The 18277-nt window shown below is 55.5% G+C and overlaps 1 protein-coding gene across 4 annotated transcripts in view; it reads left to right on the plus strand.

Annotated features, from left to right (window-relative positions):
• The window catches only part of DRP2 (dystrophin related protein 2), a 31626-nt gene extending 13349 nt beyond the window's left edge, over positions 1–18277 (plus strand). For 2 of the 4 annotated variants that reach the window (XM_071442655.1, XM_071442654.1), the window contains exons 3-23: positions 1824–1980; positions 2998–3118; positions 3595–3863; positions 4475–4621; positions 5129–5207; positions 6430–6490; positions 6872–6933; positions 7182–7256; positions 9165–9366; positions 10135–10220; positions 11006–11163; positions 11288–11454; positions 11769–11880; positions 12272–12408; positions 12659–12724; positions 13398–13463; positions 14163–14306; positions 14886–15123; positions 15260–15380; positions 15516–15602; positions 16349–18277. In XM_071442655.1, coding sequence (XP_071298756.1) covers positions 1824–1980; positions 2998–3118; positions 3595–3863; positions 4475–4621; positions 5129–5207; positions 6430–6490; positions 6872–6933; positions 7182–7256; positions 9165–9366; positions 10135–10220; positions 11006–11163; positions 11288–11454; positions 11769–11880; positions 12272–12408; positions 12659–12724; positions 13398–13463; positions 14163–14306; positions 14886–15123; positions 15260–15380; positions 15516–15602; positions 16349–16368 — 2575 coding nt within the window. In that variant the 3' untranslated portion in view covers positions 16369–18277. Of the gene's footprint in view, positions 1–616; positions 772–1823; positions 1981–2997; positions 3119–3594; positions 3864–4474; positions 4622–5128; positions 5208–6429; positions 6491–6871; positions 6934–7181; positions 7257–9164; positions 9367–10134; positions 10221–11005; positions 11164–11287; positions 11455–11768; positions 11881–12271; positions 12409–12658; positions 12725–13397; positions 13464–14162; positions 14307–14885; positions 15124–15259; positions 15381–15515; positions 15603–16348 lie in introns of all 4 variants that reach the window. The other 2 variants (XM_071442652.1, XM_071442653.1) reach the window with 2 other exon arrangements.

The following is an 18277-nucleotide window of genomic DNA, read 5'->3' on the forward strand; positions in this document are numbered from 1 at the left end:
GCCTGGCTGGGTTGGGATTTGCTGTCTTCTCTCCGTGGCCTTTTGCAGCACCCTTCCCACGGCCGCTCGTTCTGGAGAGCTGCGGAGGAGAAGCAGCATCTGTGGAGGAGAAGTGGCTTCTCAGATTTGCCAGGCAGGCAGGGAATATCCTGGAGCCTCTGTAGAGGAGCAGGTGGCAAGTGCCAGCACTGGGGATGGCATAAAGGATGTTGGCAGATCCCCTTGGTCCCTAGGAACAGCAGGATCAGCCTCCTCTCGAAGCACAGCAGCTCTGTGTAACATGGGAAAAATCATCATTAGCCCTGCAGGCACTGTGACACATAAGGACCAGCTCTGGCTTAACAGCTCTCAGCAAGATAAGCTCATTGCTGGATAGCTGAGGAGAGCAGGAGATGTGCAGTAAACCCTCCCTTCAGCCTTTGCTCTGAGTGCTGCTGGAGCTGGCACTGCATCCTTCTTGCAGAGACAGCCAGGAGTTTCCTGGGAGCTGCTAACAGACCACTTAAGGAACAGGGCAGCTCCTGGAGAGTCAAAAAACCAGTCAGGGTCAGGACAGAGTGGGGTGGGTGTCCCCAGGCAAGTTCCCAAAGCACGAGGCAGCAATCTCTGGATGCAGTGTGGTTCTGTTTCTGCCCAGGTTGAAGCCTCACAGGATGGTGCAGGACCCTCGTGTGTAACCCCCCGGGCTCCCAGCAGTGCTGCCGGGCCCCAGGCCCCTCTGGAGATGAATCTTTGCTGGAACGAGATCAAAAAAAAGTCCCACAGCCTTCGGTAAGAGTCCTGCCCGGAGCGAGCCCCAGGCTGGCCTGGCCTTCCAGCCCTGCCTGCTGCTTCTGACTGTCAGGAGGTTTTTGAACTTTTCTGCTTGATGAGCCACATGAATTCACAGTGACCTTGGCTCAGCTCCCCCTCTGGTCCACAGGCTTTTGAATCTCTCTTTGCTGGAAAGCATCTCCTCCGTTTCTACCCATCCCAAGCTCTCCTCCCTCCCCTCCTTTCCTCCTGCTTGCTTTCTGCTGCTCTCTCTATCCTCTGCCCTCTCTGCAGCTGTCTCATTTTGCCCCATGTCTTTGCCTGCACCTCCTCTGTGCCCATCCCTTCACTGGGAGCCCTCTCCCCTGCATGAGGGGAACATGCCTTCCAGACTGTCAGAGTTTGCAGCTCCAGCATGACAGAGAGCTTAACTGGGGCGTGTTAATTGTCTCCTGCCTTAATCCAAGGCTCCTGGAAGCTGCCCAGACATGTAAATGCCATTCCAAGCCCCCCTTGCTAGCCAGAGCAGTTCTGACCCACAGGCAAACACAGAATGGCTGTCCCCTACTCTGGGCTCCAGGGTGAGGAATGGCTCCAGGTCCTTGTCCCCAGTGCCTCTGTGCCTCACCCCACCTGGCAGTGTAGGCTCTCTGCTAGCTGGGGGTCAGCACAGCCCGTGCTAAGGTGTGCTGCCAGTCCCTAGGGATGTTCTGGGGGTCAGCACAGCCCGTGCTAAGGTGTGCTGCCAGTCCCTAGGGATGTCCTGGGGGTCAGCACAGCCCGTGCTAAGGTGTGCTGCCAGTCCCTGGGTATGTCCTGGGGGTCAGCACAGCCCGTGCTAAGGTGTGCTGCCAGTCCCTAGGGATGTCCTGGGGGTCAGCACAGCCCGTGCTAAGGTGTGCTGCCAGTCCCTGGGGGTCAGCACAGCCCGTGCTAAGGTGTGCTGCCAGTCCCTGGGGAGGTGCTGGGGGTCAGCACCCAGCCATGGTGCCGTGCTTCCCCTCCTCAGGGAAGCTGCTACTCTCCTGTCTGTCTGTCTGTCTGTCTCACTGTCCTTGCTCTCCTGCCAGGGCTCGGCTGGAGGCCTTCTCTGACCACAGTGGGAAGCTGCAGGTGCCTCTGCAGGAGATCATAGACTGGCTGGGGCAGAAGGATGAGGAGCTGTCGGCCCAGCTGCCCCTGCGGGGCGATGTTCTCCTGGTGCAGCAGGAGAAGGAGACACACGCGGTGAGTTCCTGCTCCTCCCCTGCTCCTGCCCTGAGGGCTGTGCACAGCCCTGCCTCATGTCACTGCCATGCCACAGCCAGCCCCTGAGGGCCTCCATCTCTGCTCTGAGAAAAGGCAGAGTCCAGCTGGTTTTAGACAGCAAACCCAAATTACAGCCTCGAGTCACCTGCAGCTGGTGATGGACCCTGTCCTTTGTAGTGGCTTCCCTATGTCCTACCTCTCACTGGCCTCTGCTTTTGGGATCCTGGAGCCTGAGAAGGCTGGTCTAGGGGCAGTCCTGTGGCTGCAGGAAGATGTTATCATCATATCTGAAACTGGGGTACACCCAGGCAGGTCAGAGTCTCCTGCTCCCAAGTTCACAGCATTTTCTTCTCACTCAACAGCCAGTGGCTGTTGGACTTTAGTTGTTTTTACCTTGAAAACAAAATTAAGATGTTTACTGCTGCTATCCCTCATCCTTGCTGGGTGCACAAACTGCCCATCCAGCAGACAGCACTGGTGTGGGAGCTGCAGTGGAGGGGAGGAGAGGTCATGCTAGGCCAGCGTGCCTCTGAAGTCTTCCCTGGCAGATGTGCTGCTGTGGGGCATCCTGCTGTTCCTCTCCTTGCTGCTGCAGCAGCTGGACCTGTTGCTGAGCAGCTGCTGGAAGGATTGTTAGTGTGGCCATGCTCTCACTGCACGGGTGAAGAGCGTCTCCAAGCAGTGCCTGTGAAAGCACCATAAATAAAGCAGCTCCTCTTGTGCAGCCCTGGCTCAACACACCATTCTGGGCTTGCTGTTCTGCCTCCCCACTCCAGCAAAGCTGCAGGCCAAACCTCTGCAGGAGCCACCTTCTGCCAGGTGGTCATTCCTTCCCTGAAGTGCAAAAATATTTCTCTTAACACTGACTTCTCTCTGTGCCTCCAGGGAGGTTTGGGCCTTGGGATGAATAAATCACTGCAGCATTTGGCAAGGGGGCAGCCAGGGCACAGCTTTCTGGCTCAGCCTGCTGTCTCATCTCTGTGCTCTGCTCTCCAGGCTTTCATGGAAGAAGTGAAGTCTCGGGGGCCATACATTTACTCTGTCCTGGAGTCAGCGCAGGCTTTCCTTTCCCAGCACCCATTTGAGGAATTAGAAGAACCAACTTTGGAAAGTAAAGGTCTGTGGAGCTGCCCCCTTTTTGTTCTCTGGTTTCACAGCTCCTCCTGGGCTGGCCCAGAGAGGGTGGAGTGGAGGTGGCTGTGGTGGCACAGAGCAGCACACCAGTGCTCTGCCCCGCACCACCGTGCCCAGGCTGTGCCCAGTCCTTTGCCCAAGGGTCAGACTGGCACAGAGCAGCGTTGCTGTCCCAGGAGAAGGCAGAGGCTCCTGGTGCAGTCCATGATGGGGGCACCTCATGAGGCAGCACCAGATGTGCTCTGGGCTAGCTTTTTAAAAGGCAGCACAGCCTGTGAGGATAGAGAGGAGGAGCTGGTGCAGAGATGGATACTATGGATACTACTATTACTTGTTTTCCTTTCCTTTGCCCAGTTTTCCCTAGATATTTTTATCTCTATTTTCCCTGCCCTCCCTCCACTCCTTGCTCCTCTCTCTTCTGGGCTGGGCTCTCATTTTTGCTCCTGCTGTCCCTCCCAGATGTGTCTCCGCGGCACCGCATCCAGAACATCAGCCGCTTTGTGTGGAAGCAGGCCAACGTGGCCAGCGAGCTCTGGGAGAAGCTCACAGCTCGCTGCGTGGACCAGCACCGCCACATCGAGCGCACCCTGGAGCAGCTGCTGGAGATCAAAGGGGCCATGGAGGAGCTCAGCACCACCCTGGACCAGGCTGAGAGCGTGCGGGAGACCTGGGAGCCCATCGGGGACCTCTTCATCGACTCCTTGCCCGAGCACATCCAGTCCACCAAGGTACTTCTGGCTCTGAGCTGGCTCCAGCCTTGGCAGAGCTGCTCCATGGACTGCTCAGTCCAAGGCAGCCTCATTACCTGGGATCTCAGGGCCAAAGGCTCCTTCCCACAGCCCCCCTGCTTTGTGAGGGGGGTTTTGGCCAGCAGTGTCCTGAGCACCTTGTCATGGCATGGACCTGACACAGGTACAGTGGCTCAGCATAGTTGAGTCATTGTTCCCTTTTCATTTATCAGGAGTAATCTGCAGCCCCCCATTTGATCTATCAGGAGTAGTCTGCAGCCCCCCATTTGATCTATCAGGAGTAGTCTGCAGCCCCCCATTGAATTCATCAGGAGTAATCTGCAGCCCCCCATTTCATTTATCATTAAATTTAATTTAATCATTAAATATAATTTCATTTATCAGGAGTAATCTGCAGCCTAGTTAGCTTGGTTGGATATTTTTTCCCCTGCTAAGGTACCCTGTGGCAGGGTTGGTCAGCAGTGGCTTGGCAGTCACTAGCCCACCCTAGCTTGTAGCAAAGGAATCAGATCCAAGTCCTGGCTGCTCACCTGCTTCTTTTCCTTCTTCCCCTGCTCTGTGGCTGTGTCCCCATCCCTGCTGGACTCCAGCTGTTCAAAGAGGAGCTGTCCCCCATGAAGGATGGGGTGAAAGTGGTCAATGACCTTGCACACCAGCTGGCCATCTCAGATGTGCACCTGTGCATGGAGAGTTCCCGCACCCTGGAGCAGATCAACACCCGCTGGAAGCAGCTGCAGGTGGGAGGAAGTCAGGAGCAAGCACTGCAAATAAACCATAGGCGGGAGGCTGCTGGGAAGGGCTCTCACTGCTGACCTTCAAGGAGGATAAAGTAAGGTTTGGCACAGCAGGATGTTATAGCTGGTGCTCCTGGGAAAGAAGAGCATCAGTTCAGTGTGAGGAAAGAGCCTGGTAAATCTGCAGAGATCTTGGTCAGGAAAAGGCAGTGTGAGGAACAAAGGGAGAGTCAGGATGTGTTGGTGGAGAGGGTCAGTACCAGCTGTGACTGCTTTGATGTCTGTGAGAGTATGGATGCAGGTGAGCTGGAGATGTGGCTGTGCTGCCCCAGCAGCAGGAGGTGTAGAGGGTTTAGCAGGCTGGAGGAGGACACAAACACCAGGATAGGAGAGGAAGGAAGAGCATCTGTGTGCTGGGGCATGTCTGAGTCCACCCACAAGCCTTCCTGAACGGGTCATCAATCCAAAATGCTCATTGGACTGGCAGTGAATTATTTTTCAATTCTCCAGGCCTCCATAAATGAACGCCTGAAGCAGCTCCAAGATGCCCACCGGGACTTTGGACCAGGCTCCCAGCACTTCCTCTCCTGTACGTGAGTGCATCCCCTGGTTTCTGCCATGAGGCTGCCTCTGCAGAGCAGCCTGGGCTGTGGCACAGCCAAACAGGGTGCAAAGTCCTGTTGCTGAGCCCAGAGCCATGCATGAGGCTGGAAAAGTGCCCAGGCTGGTGCCTGGTACACAGGAGCTGAAGCAGGAGGCATCTCCAAAGCTGGCATTGTGCTGCCTCACCTTGTGGGACCAAAGCAGGGGCATCTCCAAAGCTGGCACTGGTCTCACCTTGTGGGACTGAGGGTGGTTCTGAGTGTGGTTTCCCTTCAGAGCACAGAGCTGTGACACTCACAGCAGCTCCCAAGGGACACTGGGACTGTGTCAGCCTCAGAGCAAGACAACAGATGGCAGGAAAAGGCAGTCCCTCATATCCCCTGTTGGTTATTTGGAGGCTAAAAATGTGCCTTTTCAGGAGGTTTTCATTCATGTGGTGAGGCAGAGGGATGCTGTTTTTACAGATCAGAGCTGTTGGCTGACAGCTCTCAGGCCTGCCAAGGCTGGGCAGGCAGGATGTGCTCCAGAGCCTGGGCTCCATCCTCGGAAATGCTGAGCCCTGCAGGGTCTCTGGATGTCAGTGGGATTCGCTGGCCTGTGCTTCTCTGCAGACTGCACACTCCTACCTGAAAGGAAGAATGACTTTTCCAGCTGCTGGAATTGATACACTACCTGTGAAAAAGGAAAATATCCGAGGGTCCTGCCATGGCTTCCATCCTCTGCATAACACAGGGTGGCAAGCAGCTGGTAGGGGATGAATCGTCATCTTCCCAAGATACTGCAGCTGGCACACAGAGCAGGAACAACAGATGCTTTGGGTGTCTGAGCCTGGTCATAACAGGCAGTGCTGTGTCTGTGTGCCCAAATCCCATCTGCTATGAGCCCTGCCCACTGGTCACCACAAGGTTGCTTTGGGCATCATCAAAAACATCAGGAAATGTCTCTTCCTGAGTTCTGAGCTCAGCCAGATACAAAGTCCTTGGCTTGAGAGGCAAGATGTCTCTAACAAGACCAGCAGTTGGACCTTTTTTATAGGCAGCATCCCCTTGCCTGCACCAACATCTCCAGCTGGTGATTTGGGAGGATGCAGCCTTTTCAAAGGCACCCACCTGTTGGCACAGTCCTGCTGTGCCAGGGCTGGCATCAGAAACAGCAGCAGCTTAGAGGAGCATTTGGTGTTGATCTGACACGTGTTTCTCTCCTTTCAGCCTCTGTCCAGGTGCCCTGGGAGCGAGCCATTTCCCCCAACAAAGTGCCATACTACATCAAGTGAGTGTCCCCAGACACAGCCCAAGGCCTTCTCTGGCCTGGAGTGATCAGGAATTGGGCAATTAGGAGATGGGAGGGAGAACTCACCTCCAGTGAAGCAGGGCTTCTTCAGCCTGGCAGATCCAGGCTTTCCCTGCCTGCTGGGATGCCCAAGATGAGGGGAAACCCCAGCTGGAAGGGGAGGGCTGGCAGCAAGTGGGGATATCCTGCTGTGGGCATCCTTCCTGCTGCTGTGGCTGGGGAGTGTGCTCAGGGAGATGCAGCAGTGTCTGCAGACACTGAAACACTTGCTCCCAGTGCTTGCCAGGTCCTTTTTTTAATCTCTCACTGCAGCTTTTGGTTAGCACATTGACTCTTGGTCTCCATCTATTTTGCTTCCAGCCACCAGGCCCAGACCACGTGCTGGGACCACCCAAAGATGACAGAGCTGTACCAGACGCTGGGTAAGGAGGCTGTCACAGAACCCTTTGAGCAGTATTTGCTTTATTTATGGTGCATGTGAGATCCCCCCAGGCCACCTGCTCCCCTCTGTGCCACGGGGTCCCCCAAAGCACTGGGGTGTGACCCCTGCCAGGCTCTGCTCCTCACTGTCCTGCACGTGCTCTGCTGGGCTCTGAGAGCTGCAACTGCTGCTTCCTGCCCTGGAGAGGAGGATGTTGTGGTTTATTCTTGTTTTCCTGTGTCTCTGCAGCGGATTTGAACAACATCAAGTTCTCGGCGTACCGCACGGCCATGAAGCTGCGGCGGGTGCAGAAAGCCCTGAGATGTGAGTGTGGGAAGGGCTCCCCTCCTGCTGCCTCTCCCTCGGTGAAGGCTTAAACTAACACGAGCTTTTATCAGCACATCAAAGGCAGGAGGCACCAGGGGATGGGTAGCTGAGGGGAGAAACCAGGGAGATCAGCCTGGGAATCTGAGCAAATGCACCAGTCTGTGTCAGCGCCTTTTGTACAGCTTGGGGTGGAGATGGCCCAAGGGCAGGTGATGTCCAAAGGGATGTGAGAACAAAGTGGTCCAGCTCAGGGTTACAAAGCTGTAGGATCAGGCAGGAGCTCACCAGCAGCTCCAAAGGAGCATGGAGGAGGTGTGGATGTAACTGAGAGATGAAACCAGCCTCACTGGCAGGGACAGAGAAGGCTGCACTGCTAAAAGAGGAGGAAGGGAGCGAATAAACCTGACTTCTACACTCTTGATGAAAACTGGAGGATTCATAGCCAGGTGAACATGATACAACAGGAGTTCAAATATCTCTCCAAGAGGCAGGTGCTCCCTGGAAACTGCTGAGGAGTTTCTGGTGGAACTGGCAAGCAGGCAGGTGGGAATCTGATAGATACAGCATCCTTGGCTGCTCAGAGCTTTTGATAAAGCCTCACCTAAGGCTCTATCAAAATTAAGCAGCAGCAGCAGTCTGGGGGAAATAATCCTCCTGAATTAATTGTTCATGAATGGGAGCAGCAGTGGGGCCCAGGCAGACCTGTGAAAGGGCTGGAAGGAGGCAGTGAGTCAGGGGAAGAGGAGTTTGGGTTCTCAAGGGAGTCAAACCCTGGCTGGGAAGTATTTTCATAACACTGTGGTGATCAGGCTGTCCTGTACCCAGGGACATTCAGGGATGATGTAGTGCAGATGGAAAAAAGTTTTGCCACCCTGTTAAGGTGTCCATGCAGCAGCAGGCAAGGTGTGGAGAGGAAACAAGGATGAAGAGCAAAGTAGAACTCTCCTGTGTGCTGCTTGTGCATCCTTGGTTGTGCATCTCTCGCATCTCACATGCCGCACTGTCACCTTCTTTCCACTCCAGAACTGACTTGAATAAGTGCTCTTTATTCAAGATATACTTGAGAAAAGGGCAAGGAGATTGCCAAGGCAGCTTTCCCATCACGAGAAGTTTGGTGGAGTGGTTGTGTAGGAAAGAGGCAGTGAGGGATAGATCAGAGCCATATGCAGTCGTGGGCAGTGTGGACACGAGGGTGGGCAGGAGTGATACTCCCTGGCATGGAAACTGGGGCTTCCCAGTGTGAGTGTAGCAGCTTTGACAGGAGAAGGGAGGATTTATCCACAGAGTAAAGTTACAGTGTGGAAAAGGCACACAGTCCTCTGGGTACTGTGAATATAAAAAGGTCTCAAAGATGAAAAGACTTTCAGGAAAGAAGTATTGCTGGTTGCTAACGCAGTAGCACATACAACCTGCAGCAGAAATCTGAAAACAGGGCAGCCAGGCCATCTCACACTGTCCTAGCCCTGTTTTGTGTTTGTGCCTTATTCCCTCACCCTGTCAGAGCTGGAGACAGGACTGATCTATCTCTGGGCAGTTGCTTGTAGGGTCTATGTGGGTCTGTGCCCCCACACCAGCCCCACAGGGACCTGGCCCATGCAGAGAGGCCAGCACTGGGCTCTGCACAGAGCCTTCCATGGGGGGCATTTTCATGGCCACAGCTGGACACAGAAATGAGGAAGGGGGGTCACAGAGAATGGTGGCTCAAGGTGGAGATGTGGTATTTTGGGAGAAGTTTACAGGCAGGAGAGAAATTCTTGGAGCTGCACCCATCCTTACCAGCATCTTTCCCAGCACAGTGAGAGTAACACTGCCCCAGGTTAGGGCAGGACAGCATCTCTCTCCTCTTGCTTCTCACCTCTCTCATTTCCCCGCTTTCCCTCTGGTCCCTCTGTGCTCTCTGTGCAGTGGACATGGTCACCTTGGGCACGGCTTTGGAAATCTTCAACGAGCACGACCTGCAGCCCAGCGAGCGGGCGATGGACGTGGTGGAGGTGATCCACTGCCTGACCGCGCTCTACGAGCGCCTGGAGGAGGAGCGCGGCATCCTGGTCAACGTGCCCCTCTGCGTGGACATGAGCCTCAACTGGCTGCTGAACGTCTTTGACAGGTACCTCTCCCTCCCCCTGAGCTGCCAGGCCTGGGAGGAACCCCCTGTGTGGCATTTGCATTCTCTGAAAAATCCCTTTGCCTGAGATTTTTCTCCTGGGAAGCTGAGAAGCCTCAGAGAAAAAGGGAAACAATTACTATCTCATTTGCTTCTCCTGTGTTTTGCTGCTTTGGAATGTGTTTGGAGAGTAGGTCCCTCCTATCCCCTGAGCTTGTGGGGCTGCCAGGCCTGGGAGGAACCCCCTGTGTGGCATTTGCAGTCTCTGAAAAATCCCTTTGCTCAGGATTTTTCTCCTGGGAAGCTGAGAAGCGTTAGAGAAAAAAAAAGAAAACAATTATTATCTCATTTGCTTCTCCTGTGTTTTGCTCTTTTGGAATGTGTTTGGAGATTGTTTAGCCACAGGTGGTTGTTTCATTGGTTTCTGGTGTGAGTTATTTTCACGCATTGGCCAATCAGTGCCAAGCTGGGACTCTGGAGAGAGTCACAAGTTTTCATTATTATCATTATTATTTAGCATTCTGTATTTTCTGTATTCTTTAGTACAGTGTAGTATTTTTTAATACAATATAGTATCATAAAATAATAAATTAGCCTTCTGAGAGCATGGATTCAGATGCATCATTCCTCCCTGCAAATACAATACCCCCGTGCTGCTCTTCCAGCTGGCAGTGAGGGAGGCTGCCTCGTGTGTGCTTGCCTTGATGACCCCCCTGCCAAAAACACCCACTCTGGAGCATTTGCAGAGCTTTGCAATCTCTCGTCCTGCAGTGGCCGCAGTGGGAAGATGAGGGCTCTCTCCTTCAAGACGGGCATCGCGTGCCTGTGCGGGACAGAGGTCAAGGAGAAGTTCCAGTGTGAGTCCCTTGTCTGCCTCACCTAGAACCTGCTGTGAATTCACCTTGGGAAGACAGGAGTGGTTTTGTTTCCTGGCTCAGACCTTCCTTGCCCAGGAAGAGCAAAGAAACAGCTTTCCTGCAGTGACTAAGCTGCTTGCATCATCACCTCTCCCTCCCTCCCCAGGCCTACGCCACTGAAATTAGGAGGTGTTGCTGTACACTGCCTGGTGCTGCAGTGATCTTGCTTGCATGGCACTGTGAGGAGCAGTGCAGAGAAGGCACACAGGAAAGTTATCCAGTGCTTTCCAGAAGGAAAATACCAGGGGGTGCATGGGTGGGGGGAAGTAGGTTTCAGGCAAATTGCTTTCCTCACTGCATTTTAACCATGGAATATTGTGGAGGGGAATCTTGTGTAGCATAGGGAGCACCAAGGGGGTAAATGAAGGGATTAGGCTGATTCATAGAGGACAGGCAAGCTGGTGCTGTTTAATAGTTGATGTATGTCTGAAGAAGACACTAAACTGGTTATTAGGAGCTGGAAGACCACTGATAAAAGTTATTTAATCATAGCTCAGATTTCTCCTTGTATTTGAGCTCTGTGCTGGGGGTGGGCAGCGGGGTCCCTGGTGTGCCCCACACCCTGCTCCTTGTGCTGGGGATGGGCAGTGGGGTCCCTGGTGTGCCCCACACCCTGCTCCCCATTCCTGCCTGTTGGGCTGTCAGCTGTGTGTCTGTGCTGGGGGAGGTCAGTGGGGTTGCTCCCCGTGCCTGCTGGGCTCTCAGCTGTGTCTGTGTCCCCACAGATCTCTTCAGCCAGGTGGCCAATGCTGGGGGCCTGTGTGACCAGCGGCACCTCGGGGTCCTGCTCCACGAGGCCATCCAGGTCCCTCGCCAGCTGGGGGAGGTGGCAGCGTTTGGGGGCAGCAATGTGGAGCCCAGCATCCGCAGCTGCTTCCGCTTTGTGAGTGTGGGGTGATGGCCCTGGCCCTGTCTGTGCTGGGGACAGGCTCCTGTGGTGGCAGGGGACCTGCACCACATGGCAGCCAGGCCCCAGCTCTGAGCAGCCCCTTCCTCTCCCTCCCCAGAGCAATGGGAAGTCTGCCATTGAGGTGTCCCAGTTCCTGGAGTGGGCCAACCTGGAGCCCCAGTCCATGGTGTGGCTGGCGGTGCTGCACCGGGTCACCATGGCCGAGCAGGTGAAGCACCAGACCAAGTGCTCTGTGTGCCGCCAGTGCCCCATCAAGGGCTTCAGGTAAGGGCTGTGACACGGGACCCCGGCCCCAAGGGCAGTGTGTGCTGTCCTGCAGGGCAGAGCTGAGCTGCTCTGTGCTCTTGGGAGAGCTGAAGGTCTGCAGCCAGCAGTGTTCATGACAGGGCAGAGCAGGTGCCAGCTAAGGGGAAGGAGCAGAATGCTTTCCTGGGGACTTGAGCCACCAGCACTGTGGGTTCACTGGGGTGTTAGGGCAACACAGGCCACCTCTGTCCCCTCCTACTGACCTCTTCCTGGGCTTTAAACATGTGTTTTCAAACTTCCCGTGCTTCCCTGTGGCCTCTTGACCACTGCAGGTATCGGAGCCTGAAGCAGTTCAATGTGGATATCTGCCAGACCTGCTTCCTCACGGGGCGAGCCAGCAAGGGCAACAAGCTGCACTACCCCATCATGGAGTACTACACCCCAGTAAGGAGCTGGGCTGGGCTGGGAGGGCCCTGGCACAGGGCAGGGCCCACGATGGCAGCAGCCTTGTGATGTTTGGGCTGGTGCAGCCCCACAAGTGGATCCCTTGTGTAGTTTTGTACCCTCTGCACGTTGGACTCTGCCTGTGTCCCTGCACTGGGGCTCATGGTGAGCAGGATACATGGCCCCAGTGCCCAGCATGGCCTGTGCCAGGCCCCACAACAGGCTCACAGAGCTGCTGTGTGCCCTCCTTGCTTTCTCAGTTTTATCTGCCTCTTCTCCCATGGAGCTCATGCCCAGCCTGGGGTGATATCTTATATCTTATTGTGGGTGCTGAGCTGTGGTCCCCCACTTTCCATTAAACAGGCACTGTGTCACATTTGTGTCTCTGCAGACCACATCCAGTGAGAACATGAGGGACTTTGCCACGACACTGAAGAACAAGTTTAGGTCCAAGCAGTACTTCAGCAAGCACCCACAGAGGGGTTACCTGCCCGTGCAGTCTGTGCTCGAGGCTGACTGCTCTGAGACGTGAGTTGTTGGGCCCTGGCTCGTGTCTTTGGGCCCAGAATGAGACATGGCTTCTGTGGATGGAAGGAGCATCTCAGCTCACACAGGGCTCCTGGGGGAGGGCTGGAGGAGCACTTGCTTTGGGGCTGATCTGCCACGTTGTTCTTGAAGGAACAGAGATTTCAGTCTCTGTCCAGCCTGTCCCTGGCTCCTCTCAGCCAGGAGGGATCAGTCTGTGCCAAGCCTGCTGACCAGTGTGCATCTCTTGCAGCCCAGCCTCCTCCCCGATGTTACCCCACGCTGACACTCACTCCAGGATTGAGCACTTTGCCAGCAGGTACCCCCAGGGCTCTGCTGTCCTGCTGGGGCACAGGGCATGGCCCTGATGGGTGGGGGGGGGGGGCTTTGGGGCACACAGATGGTCACAGACCCCTCCACCTGCCCCAGCACCCTGCACAGCTAGGCAAGCCTGCCTGGGATATGGCTGGAGCAGCAAAGACCATGCATTTGACAGCAGAGTGCAGCAGCCTCCATGTGCTGTCCTGCTCTGCCCAGGGTGAGCTGCTGGATGGGTTCTCAGCAAGCACAGCTCTCAGTTGTTCTGCTCTGTGTCCTCACCAGAGCTGTTTGCCAGCTCCCACTGCTGCTGCCTTGTGCTTTGTGGTGCCTCTGCCCTCGCTGTGGGGACCCAAGGGTACAGGGAGCCTGTACTTGTAGCTCAGCTCCTGGGCTGGAGCTGGAATTCTTACATCCCTTTCCTTTGCTTGTGAGAGAGGAGCTGAGCCAACTGCACAGCAGCAGCTCTTTATTCTAGAGACTTACACCCAGAGCAGCAGTGTATTTTGGTTTTTAAAAAGGCAAAGCTCTCCAGAGCCTGTGCAGAAGGACAGATTGGTGCAGGCCAGGGGGGAGACCCTGCAGAGAGGGGTCTTGCAGGGCCTGCTGCAAGTAGCTGAGCAGACATTCAGGGTGTCTCTGACCATGTGTCCACCTTTTTCTCTTCCCTCCAGGCTTGCAGAGATGGAAAGCCAGAACTGTTCCTTCTTCAGTGATAGCCTGTCCCCTGATGACAGCCTGTGAGTTCTCTTTTCCCTTCTCCTCACCTCCTGATGGGTCAGGGCTCACTCCTGTGGCTCTCTCCATGCCTAGCCAGGGTGCAGAAATGCTTTCCTTCCCAGTCCCATTGAGTGAGAGGCTCTTGGGCATCCCTGTTACTATGATCTTTTCTGAAAAATCTCTTTGCTAGGATTTCTTCTCCTAGGAAGAGGAGAAGCCTCATTTTTTATGTTTTGTTTCTTTGGAATGTGGTTTGGAGATTGTTTATCTAAACATGTGAATTGTTTTTAATTAATGACCAATCACAGTCTAGCTGTGTTGGACTCTGGGGAGTCAGTCATGAGCTTTCATTATCATTCTTGCTGAGCCTTCTGATGTATTCTTTCCTCTATTTCTTTGGTATAGTTTTAGTATAGCGTTCTTTTATTAATATATAGTATAATGGAATAGAATAATATAATAAATATAATACAATAAATGTAATATCATATCATATCAGCCTTCTGAGAACATGGAGTCAAATTCTCATCTCTCACCTCGTCCTGGAGACCCTCACAAACACCACGATCTCCCCACAACAAACATCAGGGATGCTGATCCCCTTCTGAGCTCTAGGCCTGGAGCAGCCAGGAGCTCCCCCCGTGAAGCTGCCTCCTTCCCCGAGGGCACACAAATCCCCTGATTCTCCTAATGAGGTGTTTCTCCCCCTGCTGGAACAGGGATGAGGACCAGTACCTGCTGCGCCACTCCAGCCCCATCACGGACAGAGAGCCTGGGGGCAGCCAGCAGGGTCCAGCAGGCCTCAACATGGATGACAAGGGAGAGCTGGAGAGAGTCCTGGCCCACCTGGAGGATGAAAACAGGTACAGGCATGGGCAGCTCTGAAAGTGGGGGTTATGGCTTGGGAGGAGGAAGGGACTGGGGAAGCCTTGCAGAGCTCAGAGTGGAGGCAGGGGATGCTGCTGGGTCTGGAGCTGGGGATTGCAGGTGCTGAGAGGGCAGGTTTGGAGGGGGGCTCAGCTGAGCACTACAACTCACTGAGGGTGTGCTCTCCAATGAAGGGAGATGACTCTGTTCCCCAAAACATCCCTTCCTACATCCAGAGAACCTGTTCCCTCCTGAACCCCAAAAAGGTTGAAGTGAGCCCAGGGCGCTCTGTCTTTCTCGTCCCTGAGCCCCTCATGAACAGTGGTATTGCTGCTCTGGACCAGGGTGAGGCTCTAAGCAGGACACACCAGCTCAGGGGGAGGTGATGCTTTCCCTGCCCTTGGTTTCAGCCTCTTAGGAAGTGGTTTCACGTCTGTGAACCCCCTGTGTGGGGTAGAACCACACACAGGCCACCCTGCAGTGCAGCATCACAAACGGCAAAGCTTTGTCTGATGTGCAGCTCCCAGGGGTTTCCAGGCAGGATTGAGGGGATGCTGACCTGGGCTGTCCTGCAGGATCCTCCAGGGAGAGCTGAGACGTTTGAAGTGGCAGCATGATGAGGCAGTGGAGTCCCCAACCTTGGCCTCAGGCTCTCCTGAGTCAGTGCAGGACCCACGGAACGAGGAGCTGCTGGCAGAGGCGCGGATCCTCCGGCAGCACAAGAGCCGCCTGGAGACACGGATGCAGATCCTGGAGGACCACAACAAGCAGCTGGAATCCCAGCTGCACAGGCTGAGGGAGCTGCTGCTGCAGGTGTGCTCAGAGCAGGGATGGGGTGGGCTTTGCCACAGCAGAGCTGGGACAGTGGCATAAAGGGGATGGGCAGAGAAAGGGAAGCCAAGGGCAGAGGGTCATGACAACCTTCTCACAACAACTCTTCTCATTCCAGCCTCCAGCAGAGTCAGAAGGCAATGGTTCAGCAGCCTCCTCCTTGGCTTCATCTCCACATCAGTCAGAAGGCAGCCAGGCAAAGGAGAAAGAGCACAACACCCCTGACACTGAAACTGCAGGTGAGCTGTGAGCTTGGGCTGAGCTCCTGGCCCTGCTGCCTTGTTCCTGCACCCTGCCATCCTGCAGAGATGCTGGCAGCCAGGTGTGTGTCCAGAGAGCCTTTTCCTACCCCCCTGCCCTCCTTGCCACTGCAGATGAGGTGGAAGCCAAGACCCAGGAGGTCAGCATGTGCCTGGAAGACATCATGGAGAAGCTGCGGAGCGCCTTCCCCAGCTCCCGAGGTACTTGAGTGAAATCCTCCTCTCTCACTTCTCACTGCTCCCTCAGGTGAGGCTTTCCACAGAGCCCTGCCCCAGTCCCAGCTTCCCTGCAACAGCTGATGACCTGCAGTGCTTCAGCCAAGAGCTTTGCTGCTGCAGTGCTGCTGGGATGGGTGTGTGGCCTGGGAATGGAGGAGGAGGAGGAGGAGGAGGCTTCACACCTGCAAGGCGAGGCCATGAGAGCTGCCAAGAGCACAGACCAAACAGATCCCTGTGATGAGCTGCAGGGCAGCCTCCTGCCCTGCTCAGGACCTGCACCCCACCGTGAGGATGGACAGACTGCCAGCACCACCTGCAGTGGCAGCTTTGAGCCCCCTCCTGCCTTCATCCCTGTCAGACCCCTCTGCAGGAGAGGTCGAGGCCCCAGGAGCCTGGTGAGATGGAAGCAATGGTGCAGGCTCTCCTGGCTGCTCGGGGATGGCTCTTCCCAGCAGGGATGGGGACTGGGGCATGTGTGGGTTTTGGTTTTGGTCATTCTGCTCCTTCCCTCTGTGTTCCAATGCAGGGGCAGCACTTGGTCTCTTGCCCAGGCTGCCAGAGGGAGCCATTGCTTGGTGCCAGCACTAACATGAGGTGGTGCTCTGCCCATGCAGACCCTTGCCCACTTTCTGCCATCCCTGAGCAGGACCCTCCTGGCTCTGCAGCAGCCTCCTTCTAACCAGCTGGCTCTGGGTCCTGTTTTCCTGACCTGTCTATTTCTCTTACAGGTATGACCTCCCTTATCTAACACCTCCTGTGAGCCAGAGGCTTTTCCTAACCAGCTACCTGGCTGCTTTCCTCCCCTCTCTCCCTGCCATGCTCCCTGTGCTGCAGCAGACCTCACACAGACTCCCTCCGAGCTGCTGGTGCAGGATGCTTGCCAGCTCCAGAAGATCTCAGGGGAACAGAGGCCATGCAGGAGTGGGACTGTGGGCTCCCCAGGAGGCTGGTTGGGTCACTGGCCACAGTGTCCAAGCCTGGGTGGGATGGTTCAGAAGAACTGAAGCCATGAAAACTGCCAGTCTCCCCTGGCACCCTCAGGGGATGCAGAGCTCAGCATCCCACTCTTCATCCCTGCCCAGGAGCCTCCAGGTCTATGGGCACCAAAACACTCCTGGAGCCACACAATTTTTAGAATAACTCTTTCTAACAGTGACCAGCTGCCAGCCTTATGGTTTGAGCTCTGCCACCCAAGGCTCTGCAGCCAGCCAGGCACACACCACCAGGAGAGAGTTTGTGAGGTTTATGGAGTAGGGATTGAGTCCATGTTAGAGCTTCAGCCCAGCTAGTAGCCTTATTTGAGAGGGTCTTTATAACAGAGCCTTATTGTTTAATTTGCATATATTTCTATATATTATATATATATATACTGTACTTAAATACTCTCATGGACTCACTCTATTAAACTCTAATACCTTAAGTGTAGCTGCCCTTCGCTTTCAGACCAGCCCAACTCCTGCTCCCAGGGGCACCAGCACCTTTCCCTGTTGCTGGGATTGCCTTGCAGGCTGCAGTGAGGGAGCTCAGTGAGGGCTGCACCCACAGCAGGTTCTTCACCCTGCCTGGTGTCCTGGGTATCTGTGCCTTTGCCATGGCAGAGTCCTGCACAGCCCCAGCTCCATGCCTGGCAGCTCCTGCAGGGAGGGTTTCTCCAGCCCTGGGGCCACCTCGGTGTGATGCAAGTGTGAGTGGGCAGCAGGGCAGGCAGGGACCCCTGGCTGCAGGCCCTATGGGGCAGTGCAGGGAGGCTGCAGTGCCAGCTGGCAGGGCAGCTCAGGCCTGGTGGCTCCTGGGGTCCCTTGGGCTGGCTGATTTGTGCTTTGTTATGTCGAGAAAGAGGCAGAGTCAGGTGCTGCAGGGTCACCCAGAGCAGGGGCTGACATGGCCCCGGTGCTCTGGAGCCACAGGGTGTGGAGAGATGAGAGGCTTGAGCCCTCGGGGCAGGGCAGGGCTGCACATAGGGGTGGAACATCCCATTTAACAGGGCTTGCAAGGACACAGCCAGGGCTGGTGTTGCTGGCTGGGACAGGACACGGTGCTGAACTGTCTGGGGAGGTTGTGAGCAGGTCTGTGGGCTTGGCTCTGGGCTGCTGGCAGAGGTGAGCAGCAGTGCCCACCCCAGGACAAGGCAGTGTGAGCCCTTCAGCCAGGCCTGTGCAGCATGGAGTGCTCCAGTGTCACTGGCACAGCGTGGGTGGCTGTCCTTGCTGTCCCCTGTGTCCCAGCTGAGTGGCAGGAGGGCAGTGTGGTGGCATTAGGTGGCTTTGGGCATGCTGTGTCAGGCTGTGGGTGACAGGGACCCCGGGCCAGCCTGTGAGACCCCGCTGGACCCCTCTGTTATCCCAGGGGCAGGATGGCAGCAGCGTGGGGAGCAGCAGAGTGAGGCTGGGCCTGAGGGTGTGCACAGGAGTATCCAGCCTTGGGGGGCACTGGAGGAAGAAAAAGGGCAGGATGAGGACAGAGCTGCTGGCCCCAGTGGCAGCTGTAGGGAGCAGAGGTGGCCAGGTTGGTGCTTGGGCTGTGTTTGGGAGCCAGGAGGTGTCAGGGAGGGGAGCAGGCTGGCTAATGCTCTGGTAACCATGTACTGTGGTGCTGCTGTCCTCACTGCTTTGTGGCATCTCTGCTCTGGAAAGAGAATAAATTTGTATTTATACTGA

This window comes from Agelaius tricolor, unplaced genomic scaffold (assembly GCF_023055355.1).
Source record: "Agelaius tricolor isolate 1412-34295 unplaced genomic scaffold, bAgeTri1.0.p SCAF_17, whole genome shotgun sequence".
In the NCBI taxonomy this organism is placed as follows: domain Eukaryota; kingdom Metazoa; phylum Chordata; class Aves; order Passeriformes; family Icteridae; genus Agelaius; species Agelaius tricolor.